The 22,981-nt window shown below is 36.3% G+C and overlaps 1 protein-coding gene across 17 annotated transcripts in view; it reads right to left on the reverse strand.

Moving 5' to 3' along the window:
• The window catches only part of Wnk1 (WNK lysine deficient protein kinase 1), a 129,664-nt gene that overhangs the window by 53,686 nt on the left and 52,997 nt on the right, over nucleotides 1-22,981 (reverse strand). For all 17 annotated transcript variants that reach the window (XM_055604263.1, XM_055604262.1, XM_055604249.1 and 14 more), the window contains exon 5: nucleotides 60-148. In XM_055604263.1, the coding sequence (XP_055460238.1) occupies nucleotides 60-148 (89 nt within the window). The remainder of the gene's footprint in view (nucleotides 1-59; nucleotides 149-22,981) is intronic.

The raw sequence follows: 22,981 nt of genomic DNA on the forward strand, positions 1-22,981 counted from the left end.
GGGGGAGAATCAAGGATTGGATTTGCTGCACTGGAGAATGAACTCTAGAAGCAACTTACCTTTCATCTTTGTTTTGTCGAATACAGCCTTCAATAATTTCCTTCACTTCAGGAATTGCTACTTTGTCAAAACTGGCTGGTTTCACTCCCTAAAATCCATAAAAATAGTCATAGAAACCCATTATTGAAAACCTATGAGTAGCCAACTGTAACTACCAGGCAAGGCAACTTCACAAAGTCCCTGCTTTTCACATTTTTTAAAAGCACTGTTACAAGTATCCCACCTGCTGATTATAATAAATGCATACTTGACAAAAAACTCCTTAGTGCCCAGTAATCTGTTAGAATCCTCTTGAACCACCTGCCCCATCCAAAACCACATAGAGTTCCAAGGCCAGCTTGGGCTATTGAGACTCTGTCTCAAAACAAAACAAACCATAAATTAACATCAGACTCACATAAAGTACACGTATTGCAATTAAATTTTAAAGAAAACTCATTAACACTACTCTATCTGAAACTAAGTTACATCACAATGTGTCTCAGTTAAGTTATTATTGCTGCAATGAAACACCATGACCAAAACAATTTGAGGAGGAAAGGGCTTAATTGGCTTAGTGTTCCACAATGTTAGAGAAGGAAGTCAGGATAGGAACTCAAACAGGGCAGGAACTTGGAGGCAGGAACTGATGCAGAGGCCAAGGAGGGTTTTTTTTTTTTTTTTTTTTTTTTTTTACTGGCTTGGTCCTTATGGCTTGCTCAGATTGCTTTTATAGAACCCAGCCCAAGGATGACACCATCACAATGGGCTGAGCCCTCCAGGCTTGCCTACAGGCCCATCTTATTGAGGCATGTTGACATGAACTATCCAGCACAGTGATAGCTTAGACATTTTATTTGGTACTCAGGGAGGCAGAAGCAGGTGGATCTCTGTAAATTTGACACCAGCCTGATCTACAAAGTGAGTCCAGAACAGCCAAGCCTACACAGAGAAACCCTGTCTTGGAAATAGAAAGAGAGAGAGAGAGAAAGAGAGAGAAGGAAAAAAAAATTCATTTGATATGAATTCTTTGGCTGGATGCGGTGGCAAAAGCCTTTAATTCTAGCACTCTGGAGGCAGAGGTAGGTCAATCTCTATAAGTTCAAGGCAGCCTGATCTACATAGTGAATTCCAGGGAATCCAGGGTTATATAAAGACTGTCTCAAACAAAACAAAACAAAATAAAACTCTGAGAATAAACTTTTAGCAGTGTGTTAAAACAGCAGGATTGGTGAGGCAGGTTAGAAGAAAAAGACCTTGGTATTTATTGCCATTTCATTTCAGTAATGATATACTAGGAAGGAAGGAAGGAAGGAAGGAAGGAAGGAAGGAAGGAAGGAAGGAAGGAAGGAAGGAAGGAAGGAAGGAAGGAAGGAAGGAAAGAAATCAAGGACAGTACCAGCATGATGGCATTATCCTGTAAGTATGAGGACAGTGTTATTAACATACTGAGTTCTAGGTCAGCTAAGGGCTACATAGTGCAACCTTGTCTCAAAACAACCCCCCCAAACAAAATAGAAACAGCCCCCAAAAGGAATCCAGGTAGATATAACAACATGTTGTAAAATGGCAATATATACCTACAAGTACATAGATGGGTAGTAGCTTGTTCTGAAAATAAGTTATATAAATTCTAATCATCTGTATAGTCTCAGTAACAGAAGCAAAACAAAAGTAGTGTTAACTAGATCGTACATAGGTACACAATCTCTCACAAGCCTAAATAAAACACTGTAGTCTGACTTCCTTATCTGTGGTTCCCCATTTCATTGTTTTAGTTATTGGCAATCAACTGTAGTCTGAAAATATTAGTATCTGTCTTGATTCTGTTCAAGAAACCACTTTGTTAACTTTTTGCAATAATTTTATTTTCAATTAGTTATTATTGCTAATTTTCTACTGTGCCTAATTTGTATACTAAGCTTTATTATGGGTATATTAAGTCTGAGGGGAAATGTAGTGTAAGATTCAGTACTATCAATGGTTTCAAACATCTACTAGAGTTATGCACTGAATGATTCAGTGTCAAAGTCATTAAACAAGGACATTAAATACAAATCAGATTAATTCTCATTAATTACCCATTGCATTCTTTCAAGCACTGATGTAGAGAACTGTGTTCCTAATGCTAACTTTTCAAAGCAACTAACTTAACTGTGTAGTACAATAAAATTCTAAAGTCACAGGAAGGTTATTTGAAAAACTAATTCTAAGAATGACTACGAGGGTCATTGTGTGTGTGTGTGTGTGTGTGTGTGTGTGTGTGTGTTTGTTTTCCTTGGTCATCTCTTTTTTCAAATTCAGCTACGTGTTTCCTCAATATCTATCTTCACAGTTCTGCTTTAGAATTTCACACATGCATGTAAGTCTTAATCAAGTGTACTCCCATTCCCCAACAAATTCATGTGCACACACATACCCTTGAGTCACTTAGTGCTGCCAGTACACACTTGAGTGTAGAGTCATCAACTGGATCCTGGGTAGTAGTAACCTCTTAGGGGCCGATCCCTTTGGGGTGGTACTGTCCTTATCCATGTCAGGTTTTTGTCTGGTTTATTTTACCAAGATCTTGTACATGCTGTCACAACTGCTGTGAGTACATACGTGCAGTTACCCTGCTTTATCCAGAAAACTCCAGCTCTTACAATCTATCCAACTCCTCTTCCATAATGATTCCTGAGCCTTGGAAGGCATTTGTGATATCCTATTTAGGTTTGAGCACTGTGAAGTTTCGCATTCCCTGCACACTGACCAGCAGTGGGTTTCTGTGTTAATTACCCATCTACTGCAAAATATTTCTTTGATGTGAGTTGTGAGATGTACTAATTCATGGATATAATGGTATGCCATTATGAGTCATTTTAACATGATGCCCACTTAGTAGAATAACCGTTTTCCCCTAGGGCCTATGACCTTCTTAGCCACGTTAGTTACAGGCATGTGTTCTATCGTACAAAGCGGGCCTTAAATCTACTCAAAAAGTGTTTGGTTGTCGGGCTTAATGGCACACACTTTTCATTACAGCACTTGGAAGGCAGAGGCAGGTAGATCTCTGAGTTAGAGGCCAACCTGTTATAAACAGTAAGTTCCAGGACAGTTTGCTACATAGTAAGACCCTACCTAAAAGAAAAACATAAACAAACAAACAACAAACACACACACAAAAAAACCCAAAACCCAAAACAAAAAAGGGAGACTTGGTTACCCTCATAATATCCTGCCTCTACTACACCAATGGATATATCTTGCCAGGCCAATCCTTATCTTAGCTCACTGGCTTCACAGCTGAGTAAAATGGATGATAGCTTTTCTCTGCTGCATAGTGCCTTCCAGAACTAAGAAAACTAGCAAACAGGGATGAAACTTTTAGATTGTTACAAGGCTTTGCTTTCTCCACGTTCTGGGTAGTAATATATACTACCTTCAGAAATACAGTCTTGCCATCAAGACCCAGGTGACAATAAAGAGGAAATGCATGCCAACCACTAGGTTTTTTTTTTTTTTTTTTTAATAGCTTATGATGTCAAGGAGAACAACTGTTCTCTTCTCTGACCACACCACACCACAGCTATAGGGTAACTCCAATTAAACTCTTTGTGTATATGTGTATATTTCTATAGTAGTAGGTTTCCATGTGTCACTTCCAAAAGTCTTTATTGTCTGTTATTCCTACCCATACTCTGTCCTCTACCCTGCCCTCCTATCCCCCATCCCACTTAACTATTCTTGTTCCATTATTCACTATTCCTCTTGAGATCAGCCTTGTTGAGTGCTAGGATTAAAAGTGTCATTTCCGCTGAGTGGTGGTGGCACACACCTTTAATCCCAGTACCTGGAAGACAGAGGCAGGCAGATCTCTATGAGTTCCATGCCAGTCTGGTCTACAGATAAGAGTTCCATGCCAGCCAAGAAATCCTGTCTCAAAAACAATAACAACAAAATGTCATTTCCTTTTCACATCACCTGCGTTCTCTCTCACCTTCAGCCACACTGACCATAACCCCTCAACTAATTTCCTGACTTCAGAAGGTACTGTTTTTGTTAAAATTCCAAGTTGGGGATTTTAGTTTGTCCACACCTGTTAAGTGTCTTGTGCAGAGCATGGTCTTTGCCAGGCGGAATTAGTTGAATTCTGAGGACTTTGAGGGGTATAAATATGACAGCCCAGAGGAAGAAGGCGCAGCTGCTTGGAAAAAGACTGCTTGTTCCTGGTTCCTCCTGCTGCTGCATTTGCTGTTTGCTGATTTGCTGGTTACCTGGACTTCTGGATTTTTTGGAGACTAACATTGGTATTGCCCCCAAAATAATCCTACAACTCTACCCAGTAGGAAGTAGCAGAGAGAACTCTGGCCTCTGACCCCATTAACCTTCTTTCCCTCCTACCTGGTGTTGGGGGATTAGAAGAGAGGTAGAAGCATTAAAAACCCATGAATAAAGTAGGCTTGTTAAAAAATCAAGGTCAACTTAGAGCAGCAATGAATAAGGATGAATAAGTATCTCTAGGATATAGTCTTTTGGTATAGCCTGAAGGTGATATACCTGACCATATATAGGGTAGATCTATTTCTAGCTACTTCAAGAACCTTCATACTGATTTCATCACTAGCTGCACCAGTCTGCACTCCCATTAACAATGGATAAATGTTCCCCATTTTGTCACACTCATGCCTGCATTGTTCTTTTTCTTTCTTTCTTTGAATCTTAGCCATTCTGACTGGGGTAATGTAGACTCACAAAGTAGTCTTAACTTGGATGATTAGGGTGGGTGAACACTTGAAAATATCTCAGCTATTTACATTTCTTCTTTTGATAACTCTGTTAGTTCCACGACCCAATTTTAACAGGGTTGTTTTATTTTTTTTTAAATTGGTAGTATTTATTCTAAATACTAACCCCGCACCAGATATATACCTAGTAAAGATTTTTTTCCTTATTCAGTAGTCTGCCTTTTTATTTGAATGACTGTGTCCTTTGCTATACAGAAGTTTGGTTTTTTTTTTTTTTTTTTTTTTTGAGGTTCAATTTCTAAATTATTAGTTTTAACGTCTGTTATCTAAGTCCTGTTCAAAGTCATTTCCTGTGTTTTTAAGTTGAATTATATTTGCTACTCTTTATTCTTACTGATTAAAGATATTGGGTTTTATGTTGAGGTCCTTATCTATTTGAGTTCAATTTTGCATAGGTAGAGAGATAAGAATCAAATGTAGCCATCTGACTTGACTAGGACCATTTATTGAAAATGCTCTCTTTTCTCTAATGTGGAAAGTTTTCTGGTGGAGGTTTAAAAGTCTTTTATGCATGTATGCTGGGCTCTTTGTTTAAAAGAGATATCACGTGGTTGTGAGAATGTGGAAAGCTTATATGCAGGCCTTCAATATTCCAATATTTAATAGGGTCTGTTTTTATGCTAGTATCATGCTGTTTTTATTACTATAGCTCTAAAATATAACATAAAATCAAGGATAGTGATACCTACAGCTGTCTTTTGTCTTGGAATCTGGATGACAACCACCCTAATCTATAGATTGCTTTTGGTAGAACAGCCATTTTTTTTTACAATATTAACTATACTAGTTAAGCAATGGGAAATCTTTACATTTTCAGTTGTCTTCTTCAGTGTCTTAAAGTTTTCATTTTACAAGTTTTCACTTCTTTGGTTATATTACAAGATTATTATTATTTTCAGGCTACTATAAATGGGACTGTTATGCTGATTTCTTTCTTAATTTCTCTGCTGCTGGTATATAAGAGTTTTGTGTGTTAAGTTTGTATTCTACTACTTTGTTGAATGTGTTTATCAGTGGCCAGAGTTTCCTGGTGGAGGTTTTAGTCTTTTATGCATAGAATCATATCATCTGCAAACAAGATGATATGATTGGTTTCATCCTTTCCTATATGTATCACTGTTAACACCAGTCACTTTATTATTCTAGCTGAGACTGTAAACACTATAGTAATAGGAGTGGAGATAGTGGATATGCTTGCCTTATTACTGATCTTAGTAGAAATGTTCTTCACGTAACTCTAATAAAAACAAAAATAATATTGCTGATGTCAAAGACTGCTGTGATAGAGCAAAAGGGTATTTAAAATTTAAGACCAAAAGAAATTGAAACTAGGGGTTGTATCTCAGTTAGTACAGTACTTGTCTAACATGTATGAAGCCCTAGCATTGATCTCCAACACCACATAAGCTGAATCTGATGCTGCAAGATTAATCCTGGCACCCAGAAAGTAGAAGCAAGAGGATCAGAAATTCAAAAGCTTTATTGGTTACAAAGCAAGTTCAGGTCTGCCTAGGTTACGCCTTGTTCCAAAACCAAAATAAAATAAAACCACAAGTACTGTGGCACAAAAACAAGTTGTGGATATAACACAAAGTAAGTAAAGTGGTAATTGAAGAAACAACTAAAATACTATTGGCAAGCAATTGTCTGAAATATACTTTGATAACAGATTGAACATAGTTGGACTTTACACATGAAGACAGTACAAGTGGTACAGAAAAATAACCAAAACAACAGAAATTTTATTAAGGGGAAAAAAAAATCTGACTTCTTCTACAACACAATATCTCAGGAAATGTTTTTAAATTACTGGCGTAACATTATTAATGTAAGATGGCAAATATGTACTGGATTCTGTATTAATGTAGGAAGGACATAGAAAAATTTCCTGAGCCTGCTTTCATCCCTGATGACTCTAAATTGTTGCCTTATTATCCCTACTCATGCAAACATACACACATTCATGTCTTTACAAATTGTAATTTATATCTACTATCTAACAAAATAAATAGAAGAAAAAGCAAAACCAATAATTGTGTATAGTATAACCTCAAATACATTAGTTTATACTGTTGTTTAAATCTTATAATAACCCCAAGTTAGATACAGATGGTTCCATATGAATATAATAAAACGTATCCAGCAGCTACAGTGGCCTTGCAAAATATACTGTAAATGGCAGAGCATCCAATAAATCTGAGGTTTATCTTATTATTAGTCCATTGGTTAGTATTAAAAGATTAAGACTATTACCCCCTTAGATATTGGAAAAAAATAAATAAAAATCTTACCAGTTTGCCAGGATTATATATAAAAAAAAAAAACCCACCCAAAAAGCTTTAAAAAAGAATGTGTAAAAATCTATAAACATATGTATGTGTGTATGTAACATAAACTAGTAATTTTTTACTCCAAAGAGCGCATATATATATATATCCAGAGGTGACAGAAGATAAACATTTATCAAATACATTGCTTTAGGGGCTGGAGAGATGGCTCAGTGGTTAGGAATACTGGCTGCTCTTCCAGGACCCAGGTTCATTTCCCAACACCCACAAAGCAGCTCACACCTGTCTGTAATTACAGTTTGAGGGGCTCTAACACCCTCACACATATCTGTGCAATATACTTTCACTGCTTCTTTTTCCAGAGAAGCGAGGTTTGATTCCCAGAACCCACAAAGTGGCTCACAATCACCTGTAACTCCTGTTCCCAGGGAATCTGATGTCCTCTTCTGGCCTCCATGGGCACCAGTTGCACAAGTGGTACAGAGAAATAAATGCAGAAAAAACACTCATGCACATTAAAAACAAACAAACAGCAGCAGCAGCAACAACAAAACAAACAAACAAAAACAAGAAATAGCTCCTCTGTTTTCCAAATGAACAGTGGTAATATTAGGGCTGGGAGCATACATAAAAGAGGTGGTAGAAGATAAACGTTTTTCAAATACATTGCTTTAGGGGCTGGAGAGGTGGCTCCGAGGTTAAGAATACTGTCTGCTCTTCCAGAGGATCCAGGTTCATTTCCCAGCACCCACATGGCAGCGCACACCTCTCTGCAATTCCAGTTCCAGGGGATCTAACACCCTCACACAAACATACATGCAGGCAAAACATGAACGAATATAAAATAAAAGTAATTTTTAAAATGTTGTTTATTTGAACTAAAAAAATTTATAGACTCTGACTTCTTCAATTCTTTGTTTGCCAACTAATCTGTTGGAAACACAGAAATGTTTGGTTCAATCTTTGATTTCATAAAATTGTCAGCAATTGCTTCCTAAAGGCTTAAGTTTCAAATATTAGGGTAAAAGTAGAACTTGCCTTAACCATTCAGAATTGAGATAAGCATACCTCTTCACACAGAATAAGCCATAATAGTTTCAGTAGTTTAAGTGAAACTTTCTATATACATCATTGGAAAGGCTACAATATGCCCTTTATAAAGACTGGAAAAATCTTACCTCATTTATACAATCCTTTTGAAAACAGCAGCAGCAATGAGAATTTACAATAACAAATACTGAGCCAAAATCCTTCTTCATAAAATCCATCAGAAAAGGCAAAACAGACTTATTATTTAAGAGAAAATTTAAGGGGAAAGTGAACAGAGATATAAACTACCATAACAACTTAGCATAAGGAAGACAAATACCAAAGTCAGACTGGAACATAGTTAGTTGTTTAATAGCCAGGCTTCCCAATTCTGACTTTGCTTTGCTCAGCCAGCAATCTATTTATTCAGATTGGCTCTGTGGATATAAACCACATTCTGAAAGACAGAGAAACAATTTTACTAGTAATTTCTTCTGCTTCTCCTACAATAGCAATACAACCTTGGATAAGCACAGACCTTTTATTTGCTCAAAGCTCCACCTACTGCACCCAAAAGTTCTGCCTCCTTAACTTTGAAATCTACCTTGGAGGCTTTCCTGTATGTAACACTAGATATCTACCTACTGAAACACTTCCTTCATGCCAATCATGTTGCTACTAACCTTTATTTAAAAGCGGGAGAAGAGACTGAGCTCGGTCAACAAAGCAAATTCAGAGGGTTCATCAAGTAGGAACAATAGGAGCAATACCCTTGCAGTTGTCTGTGCAATATACTTTCACTGCTTCTTTGTCCAGAGGAGCCAGGTTTGATTCCCAGCACCCACACAGTGGCTCACAATCACCTGTAACTCCTGTTCCCAGGGAATCTGATGTCCTCTTCTGGCCTCTATGGGCACCAGTTGCACAAGTGGTACAGAGAAATAAATGCAGAAAAAACACTCATGCACATTAAAAACAAACAGAAGCAACAACAAACAAACAAACCAAACAGAAATAGCTCCTCTGTTTACCCAATTGGACAGGTGGTAGTATTAGGGCTGGGAGCATAATTCAGTGGTAGAGTGCCTGCTGAGCATGCATGGAGCCCTGAAAAGTCAACTACCATTATGTGTGTGTTGGGGGAAGGGGGAGTAAAAACTACTGTCTACTTTGGCATACAAAAGCAGTAAAGGTTTCAATTTCTTTTCCCTCTGATTAAAAGCCTTAACATGCATAGACATTTCCTAAGCGGGGAGGGGGGGGGGAGAGGAGACGGGGACACAACTCTCATGGACCCAAATAAAAGCTACTTTGAATTTAATTATTGTTAAATTTTTCTTCATAATTTTAATATAGTAGAGAAAGCACTGCTGTGGCATCAGAATAAACATGTTTCCTTTGTGAGACTGATTCCCAAAAAGGACAGTGGATGCCAAGGTTTCAATCACTGACAGTATAAAGTAAGGGTTGGATGCTATTCAGTAGAAACACTTCTACTCTAGGGACAGCTGGATGACTCAGTGGGTAAAGAACTTGCCCCTGAGCCTGATCTAAGTTTGATTTGTTAAGCCCAAATATTGAAAAGAGAGAACAGACTCCTGAAAGCTGTCTCCTGACCTCCACAGACATGCTACTGTGATGCATTAGTCCCCCACACAAAAGAAATGCAACTTAAAAAAGACTTCTAAAAGTTAGAAATGCACTCATTAATTCTAAAATGCTATCTTGAAGTAGCTTCCAGTAATTTCTGGCTCAATCATTTATCACTAATAAGCAAGTGGTCTAAGTTGTCAAGTATTGGGCAGAAATGCAGTAGTTCTTTAACATGAGGAAGATTGCTTAAGACTATATGCTTGGCTAACTTAAAGAGCTTTAAAACACATTTTCCATGCTTCTTTAAGATATGGATATTGCCAGGTGGCAGGAGCCTTTAATCGCAGCACTTGGAAGGCAGATCTCTGTGAGTTCAAGGCCAGCCTGGTCTACAGAGCAAGTTACAGAATAGCTATGGTTACACAGAGAAACCCTGTCTCAAAAAATAAAAATAAAAAAAAAAGCAATACAATACGATAAAAATAACAATAACCTTAAGACACACATGGAATGGGAGGAAAAAACATCGATATATCTTATTACCAAAACAAAACAAAAATCCCAGGACTAAAAAAAGAAAAAACAAAAAACTTACAAACTACAGATAACTTAAGTTTGTACATAAGATCCCCAAGCTGCACTTTGAGTCTTACATAAAACTCTATTATCCTTATTCAGCACAGAAAAACTGAAGAGTTGTATGTTATACTTGTTATCTGACCCAGTTATCTTAAATGTGTAACATTGGTAGTGGGAAGACCCAAGTAAGAGTATTATATTAATCCAGCTACTTGGAAGGTTAAGGTAGTAGGATTAAAAGTTCAAGCTCTGCTTGAATTACAGAGCAAACTCAGAACTTTGTGAGACTCTCAAAGGAAAACTTTCAAAGGTTGAGTATGGAAATATAGCTCAGCAGTAGAATATTTGTCCAGCACATACTTGGCCATAGGTTCAGTCTTCAGAATGGAGGAAAAGCAACACAAGTTTTATATGCTATTAAAAGAATTTCATTTAAAACTTTAGTACACCAGAGCACAATGTTTACATGAAAGATAGTGCAGCTGAGGTTGGAGCAATACCTTGTTTCATGTATCCAGAGTAATGAGCCTTAGAAACCATGAGGCAAGCTAATTTCCTTTAATAGAGCCAACTCAATTTGGTAGGGCATTTGAAGAGGCTTGTTTTCCAATGGAATCATATGCTATGTTCAAATACCTGTAAACTAATGGTTCATATCAACGAGAATCTGGCTGAATCCAGCCCTTTTAACAACCAAGCTAAAAATAATGGGGATTTTTAATTGCTTTGTTTTTGTAATTTGACTTTGTCACTGATTCCATTAGCCTTTGGATTGCAAAGCTTGCACACCTTGTATGGAAAAACAGAACTAAAGCCATTAGGGTAAAATTCCTTCCAGTTTTTATATAACAGATTACAGCTCCCTCTTTTCTACAGAAACAAGTGACACTGATTCTTGATTAGATCCCGTTTGAAAGTTGAGAAAACGTAATTTTTTTGTGCTATGTTAGGAAAAAAAAATCTTTAATTAGATAAAATGATTCTTTAATAAGTTTGGTCCTCCTAAAAATCTGGATTGTAAGTGAAAGAAAATTTTGTGTATCACAAGTTGTATATTATATTAAGTTAATATAAGTTAAGAATATTAACTTTCAAGAGCATTGTTATGCTCCTGTGACTCTAAATTTAAAAGTGAGTTTGGGATCTCATTTTTCTTAAAGGGGGGAGGGGTGTTAAACAATTGTAAAATTCTTCAGAATTCCTCAGTGAATCCTGAATATTCATCTTTAATTCCCAAGTCAGTAGACAGAATAAAAACTGACTGTATATAAAGATGGTTTTCTTATTTAAGCATACTTCAGCAATACTGAATTTTCTGATATTTTGGAAATAACACATGCTAACTGCTAAAAGAACAGAGATACTTCATAATTGTTGAGTTTTCTAAGTGTACTTTATATGATTTAAGGATACCTTTAAAGAAGCATGGGACGTAAATGGCAAAAAAGGAGAGGATGAAATGTTTGTCAGTATAAATATACATTAAGTATACAATTAACAGTAATACATTTGATTAAACTTACAGGGTTGGGCAGGTAAAAAATTAATTTTTAGTTATCATTATTTATTGTTAGTATTGAGTCAGACATTGGGAAGATGTTTTTGAGGACAAAAGAGTGTCTTTCAAAGTAGAAGGTGAACCATAGAGAAAGTATTATTACATCATTATTACTATTAGTTTGGTTTTTCAAGACAGGTTCCTCTATGTAGCACTGGCTAGCCTACTGAAATCTGCCTGCCTCTGCCTCACATGGGCTCTCAAGTCTTGCACTACCACACTCAACTGAAAAGTATTATTAATGGAAACAAGTTAAGCATTCACTAAACAAGTAATCAGTTTAACTGACTTACTCTGGGGAAATACGGGTAGATAGAGGTGAAGTCAAAAGCATGTAGAAGTAACTTGACAATGGAATATTTGAATCCTACTTTTTGCTCTATTAGTTGGACCATTACCTACTAAAACATTCTGGCTGTCCAAGTTAATCCATTATTGGCACACACTGGACTAGACAGTCAGTAATCAACCTTGAATTAACAAAACTTTTGATATGAATGATCAAAAATATAAAGATATAATGGAATATGTTTATGCTGAGAAACACAGTAATAAATAAAACTGAAGAAAACAGAACAGCTTTCTATACTGATACATTGGTACAAGTGAAAATTTTGCAGCTCCTCCCCCAGATCTTAATATCTGTGGCCCCTTTTAAACATGTGCTTTTTTTCTAGCCCTCTAAAAAACTCCCAACTGAAGAAGAGAATGAGAAGCACACAAATGCACATTAATCATAACTTTATTTAAAAAATAGAAAACAATACTGTACAGATTGGTATGTAAATTTTTTAGATCTAGGTAGCAAAGACTACATTTAAAGGCAAATAAGCATGAGTTTAATCTTCCTTGTAGAAATAGATATACCAAACTGACAACAGAAAAAAAAAGTTTACTGATGTTTGAAAACACTAGGTTAAACAATAGGTTAGAACACTAGGCGCAGCTAGCGGAAAAATTCCTGGGATCTGAACTCAAGTAGAAACAAACTTAAAACTGTGATTTACTCACTCCTTATAGTCTGTACTCATGTATTTATTTCACAATATTGGCTGAGTGCTTACAGTTTGCAAATGTATATATTACCCATAGTCTTTAATTCTGTACTGTCAATTCCTTTATTTGAAAATACTGTCTTATTTTTTAACTGATATCCATATTTCATCATAAGATGAAGAACAATGGGCTTTTGTCTTTTGTTACTTTTCTAGAGGACTGCTTGTGTTTAAGGCAATAAATATGCATACAACACAACAATTTCATGTAACTACATAAGAAACAAATGCTGAAATAAGCCTCATTGAAATACAGCCTATATAACTTCAAATTAGGATATTAAATCAAAATGTCAGCCTGTGATAAAATAAATTAAAAATAATATAAGGGGGCTGGAGAGATTATCAGAGGTTAAGAAGAACACTAACTGTTCTTTCAAAGGTCCTGAGTTCGATTCCCAGAAACCACATGGCGGCTCATAACCATCTATAGTGAGATCTGGTGTGTAGGCAGAATGCTATATAAATAATAAATAAATCTTTAAAAAATAAATAATAAAATGAGGACGGAATTTAAAGTATGTATATATCTTTAAAACTCTTTTTTTTAAGTTAAATTACTCATAGAAAGCTTCACTAGGCATATTCACATTAAAAAAAGAGATCTGAATGAATTACAGGTATGATAAACACAATGTATTATCAGTGTATTATTTCTGTTAAGCCACAGACTGCATTTACCACTTTCACATCAGCACTTACACAAGTTATAAAATGTGCTCAATATCATAATTGACACTATGGTATGTATTAATTTACTATAACATTTGATTTTGATTTAAGCTGGATCTCTGAAATCAGAACTCTTGTTATTTTCCAGATGTCCAATGATCATGTAGGATTTCACAGTATCTTATAAACAACAGGTAAGTAAGAGTACTTACTTCCAAATCAAGGGTGATGAAAGAATTTAACTATTCATCCAAATGTTAATAGAATACACAGACTATTAAACATCTATCTTGTTCAGTGCTATAGCTGTTAAACAACTGGGTAACTATGAAAATAGAAGAAACTCATTCATACTTAGGAAAAAAAAAACTTGGTCTTCTAGAGGCATAGGTATTGAACGTAAGTAAGAGGGAATAGTTATAATCAAAGCGGAGTACAAAACAGGTAACAATGTGAGTGTAACTTTCTTTTCCATGAACCCTTGGGATTCACTACTGGTAAAACATGCCAGCAACAGGAGAGATGGAGAGATGGCTGTGCAGTTAAGAACACTTGCTGGTTTTCCAGAGGCCCCAAGTTTGATTCCCAGTCCCCAAATGGTGGCTCACAACAGTCTGTACTCCACTTCCAAGGGATCTGAAGCCTTCTTCCGGCCTCCCTGGGCACCAGATATACATGTTATGCACATAATATCAATCAAAACACTCATGCACACAAAACATTTTTAAAAAGTGCCAAGAAGACTAGGCTGTTGGTTCAAGATGCTATCTTAAACAGAAAGACAAACAACAACTGCATATTAGCACAGCATTTCCCTCTTCTAACAAGGCATATAAGCCTCACTTTCCTAGGAAATTAATTTTAGAAAAACCATCCTGAAATACTTGAAGGTTATCAAATAATATTTGATTTGCTTTTGCCCTCAGAAAACAAAGTAAAAATAGGCTAAAAATTATGGGGAAATACTGCCAGGCCAAACCCCTACTCTGAAAACACAGAAAGCTACTTAAACTAGCAATTCAGAAATTACAATTTTTAGATATGAGAATCTGTACAATAGCAAGAGAATGGATGAGGGTTTCAGAAGTCACTTCATTCTATACTTTTGTCTATATTTATATATTGCTTTTATTTGTATGCCAGTTTCTATTTACTGTAATTTACCTTCATTTTAGTAGGATAACTTTCATTTCTCTATTGGAATATAATTCTCACAAACTGTCATTGTGTTTAACTCTTATCTACAATTAGGATTACTCTAATGAAAGGTTTTTTTTTTCCCCCAAAAAAAATATTGACCAAAAAGGGGCAGGGGAATCTGTGGTAGCACACACCTTTAATCCCAGCACTTGACAGACAGAAGCAGGAAGATCTATGAGTTTGAAAAGAACATGGTCCACAGAGTAAGCTCCAGGACAGTAAGGGCTACACAGAAAAACCCTGTCTTGAAAAACAGAAAATCAACCAAACAAACTACTAAGATTGATAAATACTTGTAACATGTCATATGCTATGCTTTTAACAAATATTTAATAACTCAAGCTCTAAGTCAATGACTTTTAAAAATCTACTTGCATTATCCTTCACACTAGCTATTATCTGATTGTTTATGTCCACCTAAAAATTTGATGTTAAAATACAATACCCAATAGAACAGTATTTAGAAGTATGACCTTTGACACATAGTTAGGTCACGGATGTATGAACTGTAACTTAAGAAAAAGAATCTTTCACCAGGCAAAGACAATGTGAAATGGCACTCTTCATGAGGAATGGGTCTCCCATAGTTACTGAAGCTAAAGGCACATTTATTTTTAACTTTCCAGCTTCTAGAATTGAAAAAAATACACTATATATAAAATAAATAACCCTGCTGCTTATAAACCTACTAGTTTATGATATTTCTATTGTAGCTGCTCAAAAGATTAGAACATTGTTCTTGAATCCTCTCCAGGAAGAAAACTGTAAATTCAAGCAGCTTGACAATACTAGAAGAAGAACTAATAACCAGCTAACTAAGAACTAATAACTAGAAGAAGAACTAATAAAAGCTGCTGAATATTATACAATAGCGCAAGGTACTATACAATAAGGTAAGGAAGTACTGATACATGTTACTGCACAGATGAACATTAAAAACATTATACTAAGTAAGTAAAACTAGAATACTGATATTAGATACCCCAAAAGGCAACTCTAAGTTGGACTTGTGGGTGGAGAAAAAGGAGATTAGGAATAATGAATATGGGATTCTTTTGGGGAATGGTGAAAAAGTCCTGGAAATAGTGATGGATACATTAGGAATTAACAGAAACCACCCAACTATATATATTTTAGCTTCTATATGTATTCATATTTGCTCAATTTAAAAAAATCTGTTCAAAACTGAAAACACACTGAGAGCTATAATAACAAAGAAATAGTTATAATAGTATGAATACTATTAATAGAAAAGTCTTGTTTTATTTGAGAGAATTTTATTCTTAACTGAGCTGCAGTTTCAATTGGTAAACAAAGATATTAAAGCTATGTTTCAACTTAAGAAGACCGGAAATTTTTAGAATTAATAATTTAATAGTAATTTTCTTTCACATTTCATGTATGTAAGCCAGACATTATTTTACACACCTATAATTCCAATACTCAGCAGACAGAGGCAGGAGGACTGAACATTAAAGGATAGCCTGGGATGTGCAGTTCAATTCTTTAAAAAAAAAAAAATGTAAACATCCTCCTGTAAGTATACAGTTCAATACATTCTAATTCTGGACTGGAGAGATGGCTCAGAGGTTAAGAACACACTTCATGAATTGAATTACCCGCAACCACATGGTGGCTCTCAACAATCTATGTGGTCTGATGCCCTCTTCTGACATGCAGGTATACATGCAAATAGAATGTTCCCATACATAAAATAAATCTAAAACAAAAGTGTTCATTATCGTTTAAAAACACATTCTAATAATAAAACCACAACTATCTCTTTTTAAAATTATGATTATTTACAGAACGTTTGAGGTTTGTTGTTTTTTTTTTTTTTAATTCCAGCGATGTGTTTAGACTAAGTTTTTAACTTTTGTTAAAAGCATGGTAGTAGATAACTAAGGTTTGATGAATCAAAATCTCTGCCATTACAATAAGAAAAATCATAATTAATATGAATAAAAGTCAATGCAGCTGTATTTCAACCCTGGGTCCTTTTTGTTTTTTAAGTTTTATTTTTTTATATTAATTACAGTTTATTCACTTTGTATCCCAGCTGTAGCCAGCCCCCTTCCTCATTCCCTCCAAATCCCACCCTTCCTCCCACGGCCCTCCCCAAGTTCACCGATAGGGGAGGTCCTCCTCCCTTCCCATCTGACCCTAACCTATCAAGTCTCATCAGGACTGACTGCATTGTCTTCCTTTGTTGCCTGGTAAGGCTGAACCCCCATCAGGGGGAGGTGATCAAAGAGCAAGCCAATCAGTTCCTGTCAGAGACAGTCCCTGTTTCCCTTACTAGGGAACTCACTTGGATACTGAGCCCTGGGTCCTTTTTGTAAAAAATATTAGTTGTGTGTCTTTCCTATCAAATGGTATACAACTTGTGTTTAGAACAAAAAGTTCAAATCTTTTTATCTTCCCATGCTAGAAATACTTTTATGCAAATGTTTTAATACCACTCCCTAAAAACTTGTGTACACAAAGGCCCACTCCTGGCTACATTCCAGGAATCTGATGGCCTAGAGCAATGACTCTCTTTCCTTCCTTTATTTCCTGTATGCCAATTCTGTGCCCTTAATGTCTCTCTGTGTTAGACCTTCTCTTGATTGAGAGCAAAGCGTGCTCTATCTAGACACTTCAATTGGAGTTGTGGCCTTTTTCTTTGCAACCCTAAACTTATTTCTAATACAATGGAAGAACAGCCAGTATTCTTAACTGCTGACCCATCTATCTATCTAATTCTCCAGGGCCCCATTTTCTCTCTTATTTATTTTGTGCATATGTCATTTTTGTGTATATGGCCTCTTCTGTTTTATTAGGGTTTCTTAACAAGTTCCTGGGTGTAGGACTGTTTACAAAAACATAAGCACCCTAATATTGGTTATACTGCTGAAGAAAATGTTTCTATCTTCCCTAGTGACTATTAACAGCCTAGAGATACGATGCTCAGGAAAGGTGGGGTCTCCTAAACTCCTCCCTGACAACTTATGGACAGATAATGGTAGCAATCAGGGAGGAACAGAATGTTGGTAAACATAACTACAGTGCAATCAATAACGCTAATGCAAAGATAGCAACATGCTCCAACGACTCTGTTCCACCAACCTCAACTACTTCCCTGATCTTAAATTATTTCCATTCTTTTTGTGTGATAAGTGCTAAAGTTGTCCCAATTATGCATGAGCATTCAATATTCCCTTGTTCTTGTCTCTTTGACCAATTAGCAACCTCAGCAATTACCAATAGCCATTGTAAAAGCGTGTTTCTCTAAAATGGTCATTTATTTTCTTAACTATTAGGTATAAAAGAACTTAATTTTAAGTTTAGTAAGACAAAACAAAAGCAAAATCCTCTTGAATCCATCTAATGCAGCTTTTTCCTATGACTCCATACTTCCACCCTTTCAGTCATTCCCCCCCCATTAGTTGATTACCGTAATGATCATTTCCCCCTTCTTCCTACATAAGTTAGGCCGCTTCTCATAATCTTCTTGCTCCAGCATTCTAGTGCTGGTGTATACCACTATATCAGAATTTCAATAGCCAACCTTTCAACCGTTTGTTTGTTTGATTGATTTGATTTGGTTTGGTTTTAGTTCCCTATTCTGCTTTTTCTACTTTGTTTTTAGCTCTTCAAATCTGCCGTTTGATAGATGCTACAACAATTCTGCCAATAACTGTAGAAGGGAGTCAAAAGTTTTCTTTCACTATTTAATTCTTTACTCCACACCTCTTACTTTTCCTATCTGCAAACTCAATAGACATGCACAACTGTAGCTCTCTTACAGGAAAGATTTAGGGCCATCTAGGATCGTTGATGATCACTTTCCTAATCTATTCAACTCAATGAGGAACTAATGGCTCCTTTGTGCTGTAGTTAAGTATTTAACTAGAATAGCTGTGGGTGAGAAGGCAGAGGCAGCAGGATCTCTATAAGTTCAAGGCCAACCTGGCCAGATACATACACAACCAACCAACCAACCAACCAACCAACCAACCAACCAACCAAACAAACAAACAAACAAACAACCAAAACCCACGCTAAATTGGTGTTTTATAGTTTATGGTACCTACCACCTACCTTCTTTGTCATTGCCCTTCCTCCAATAAACTTTTTGAAACAAGGACTACACTTAATAACATTCATGAATTTGGAAAAAATCTGGAATACACAAGGGGCTCAAATATTTGTTGGCAGATGAGATAGTTCAGCTTGTGGCCAAACCTGATGATTCCAAGTTCTATCCCTGGGGCATACACACACACAATATAAACAAACAAACAAACAAACAAACAAATAAATGTGATGAATCAGCAACAAAAACTAAAAAGGTTTGTTATGGTTCTAATCTCCAGACTGTATAATGTTACTGTGGTAAGTTTATACCAACTGTCAGCTTGACAGGACCTAGAAATACCTTGGAGACAAATATCTAAGGATGTATATAAAGAATTATATTGATTAGTTTAACGGAGGAGGAAAGCCAACCTTAAATATTACATTAAGTGAGAAAAAGACTTAAATAGGAGTGGTACTATTTCCCTAGGCTGGGATCCTGGGATGCATAAAAAGAAGAAAGCTAGCTGGGTCCTAGCATTCATCTGATGTGAATGTTCAAGCTCCTGCAGCCATAATGTCCTTGCCAGGATAAAAAGTCCTCAAACTGTGAGCCAAAATAAATCCTTCCTTCCTTCCTTAAGTTGCTTTGTCTGAGTAACAAAACAAGTAACCAATATAAAAAAGGGACTAACATGTCTGGTAGAAAAAAATTTCAAGCAGAACAACATTCATGCTGTGTCATGGTTACTGCTCAATGGTCTTATCCATTTCTACAATTTAATTAAAAAAGAAAAAAGAAAAAGAAAAGAAGGAGCATAAAGATAAGGGAGAAAATGTAAAGTTTGGCAAGAAGAAAAAGTAATATGAACAAGTTTTAGGGTTTGAAAAGAAGAATAAAGAATAACCAAGTACGTATAATTGTTAAAGAAATTAGTAGCATTAAAGTGAAACCTGGAATTTGCATCGGGCAATACAAAGGTCGCCCAATACAAGACTCCCAGGCTTGTAAAAATGCAAATTCACTTGAGAAGAAAAAAAATTAACTCAAAGCGCCACTGAGGAGGATTTGCATGAACATATGGGGCTACCTAAGCCCTACTGCAGCCCAGATATTACATCAGAAGCTGATAATTCAAGACACAGTGCAGAAGGATTTGGTGCTTACTCTGCTGGGTTTGTTTTACTTTGAGGTGTGTGTGTGTGTGTGTGTACAAGTGCCATAAAATGCACACAGAGGTCAGAGGCCAACTTGCCAGATCTGGTTCTCTTTCCACCAAATGGGTCTTAGAGTACTGAACTCATTATCTCAGGCTTGTTGGCACTTTATCTACTAAGCCATGCATATCCCAGCTCTTCATTTTTAATAGTATAGGAGCCTGAGTCTCATTAAAAGTTGAACTACCACACCTCCAGCCCTACATAGGGTGTGGACCCTTTGTACCCTGGCTGTCCTGGAACTCACAGAGATCCACTTGCCTAGGGCTGAGATTCAAGATGTGTACACCATTGCCTGGCGAATAGTTGAACTTATAAACAGTGTTGTAACTATTAAAGGAGCTTTTGAAGATGGACTGAATGTATTTTGCATTACAGTAAGACCATGAACATGTGGGAACAAGGAGAGGATTTGTGATAGTGTAGCTAGTATATAATAGATTTTCCTACACTATCCTGCTACATTAACTCTCTTCTTAAAGAAATTTATTTACTTTCCTGGGAGGAATGCCTCTGCCTGCAGAAGGCAAGAAATGCCTTCCCTGCTCTTTAGCAATTCAGTGTAGCACATGCAAAGGCATTATATTCCTCTGGGAATATATGTGAGGGATTATACTGACGAAGTCAACTGAACTGGGAAGGCCTACTCTAAATATGGGTGATTCTACTTCCTGGAATGTGACACTAGACTGCACATAAGGATGGAAGCTAGTTTAGCAGCAGCATTCATCTAACTCTGCTTCTTGACTGTGGATGTAATGTGACCAACCACTTCAAAAACCCTGTCATGATGGGCTATACTCTTCAGCTGTGAGCCAGAATAAACCTTTACTTCCTTAAGTTGCTTTTGTTGGGTACTTTTATCATAGCAACAAAACAAGTAACTGATACAATGATCTTATTTTGAAATAGGATTATTACAGAGGTTAAGTTCAGCAGAGTTAGTTAAGAGAAGTTTATTTGGGACAAAACAAATTATATGCCCTTGAAATTTAAAATTGTCTTACTAAGTGTTAATATAATTGCTTAGTTTCGAAGGGCTGCCACAGCAAAGTACCAAAAGTTAAGTAAGACCTTTATTTTCTCAAGGTTCTAGAGGCAGCAGTTCTAACCTACAGTTTCAGCATGACCAAACACCTTCTAAAAATACAAGGGGAAATCCCCTTTATCCTCCTAGTTTATAATGACTTGGCTTTGGCATTCCTTGGTTTGCAGCCACAGTATACACAGCAATCTCTTTCTCTGTCATCACACAAAATATCAGATACTCCCAAGTATATTCATCTCTTTTATTCTTACAGAGATAACTGTCATTGGGATAAGGTTTCCCTCCTATCCTTCCCTGAAAAGTAGATTTTAAAACCAGCCAACTAAGTAGGGTCGTGGTAGTGCACGCCTTTAATCCCAGTGCTTGGAGGGCAGAGGCAGGTGGATATCTGTAAGTTTGAGGCCATTCTGACCTACTTGTGAGTTCCAGGACAGGCAGGGCTACACAGAGAAAAACCCTATCTCACACAAAACAAACAAACAAACAAACAAAACCAGCTAACTTGCACACATTTGTCAAAGTGTGATGCATTATGTAATAAATTATTTAATTCATACATGTAACAATAAAGATCAATAAAATAAGAGTTGGGTTTTGACAAATTTTCATGTGTATATGGTCAACTGTTTTGGCACAGGTGCTCAAAGCACTTAAAAGCATAAAAAAAAACTGTGAAGTAACTGAGGAACTAGGAACGCAGCCCAGGTGACAGTTTGCTTGCTTAGTGGACATGAAGCTTTACACTCAATCCTCAGCACTACATAAACTGAGCATTATTCTACATAATTCTATCACACCCAGGAGGTAGAGGTAGGAAGACCAAAATCTAACGGTTATCCTTCATTACATAGTAAGTTCTCATGTAATCGCCAGCTACAATACACTACCTCCTATCTGGCTGATTTCAATACTAGAAAATGTAAAGAAAAACCTTTAATATTTTTTTCTTTATACTGTATAATTTTTTAACTTTTGGTTTGGATGTATAGGTGGTGTATGTGACACATCCTTTAAGTATGCAGGTGTGCATGTCCACACACGTACATGTGGAGGCCAGAACAACACTGGGAGTCTTCATCACCTTCCACCTTATTACACTGAGATAGGTCCCTTACCGAATGTGAATCTTGCTCTGACTGGATGACATGGGGAACAGGCATGCACAGCCATGATTAGCTTTCTAAGGGGGCATTGAAGATGCAAAATCAGATCTTTAAAATTGCAGAGAGAATGTTCTTGCCCATTAAGCCATCTCAGCAGCCCCTTGGTTTTATTTTTAAATTCCTATTATCTTCTAAGCAAATTTTCCTTATCTTATACTTGAATTATTTTTATCCCTTGCTCTTTTCTCACATCATTTCTCTATTCTCTCTTTTATTAATTTTACTTTTATTTTAAATTTCATTTTTCATCATTTTTCTTTTTTTCATCATTTTCTTTTCTGATCATTGGTGGTACACAGCAGGGATTTTTGAGTTTTTTGTTTCTTTGTTTTCTTTTAACTTTACCTAATAGCTCATTTCTTCAGCTCCAGTTATGGTTGTCGTCTTGTCTCTTCTTTCCAAGACAGGTTTTTTCTGTGTAGCCTTGGCTGTCTCAGACTCACTTTGTAAACCAGGCTAGCCTCGAACTCACAGAAATCCACCTGCCTCTACCTCCCCGTGTGCTGGGATTACAGGCATGTACCACCATGCCCGGCCAATTATGGTAGTTTTATTTCTGTTTTCTGAAAGTAAGTTATTGTGAATAAGCCTTTTAGGAAAAGGTTGTTGACAAATAAGTTCTTTATATAAAACAAAATGAGATAACCATGCTAATAAATGCAAAATATCATATTGAAATAAAATATGAAAGAG

Source organism: Psammomys obesus, unplaced genomic scaffold (assembly GCF_907164565.1).
Source record: "Psammomys obesus unplaced genomic scaffold, mPsaObe1.curated_primary_1811, whole genome shotgun sequence".
In the NCBI taxonomy this organism is placed as follows: domain Eukaryota; kingdom Metazoa; phylum Chordata; class Mammalia; order Rodentia; family Muridae; genus Psammomys; species Psammomys obesus.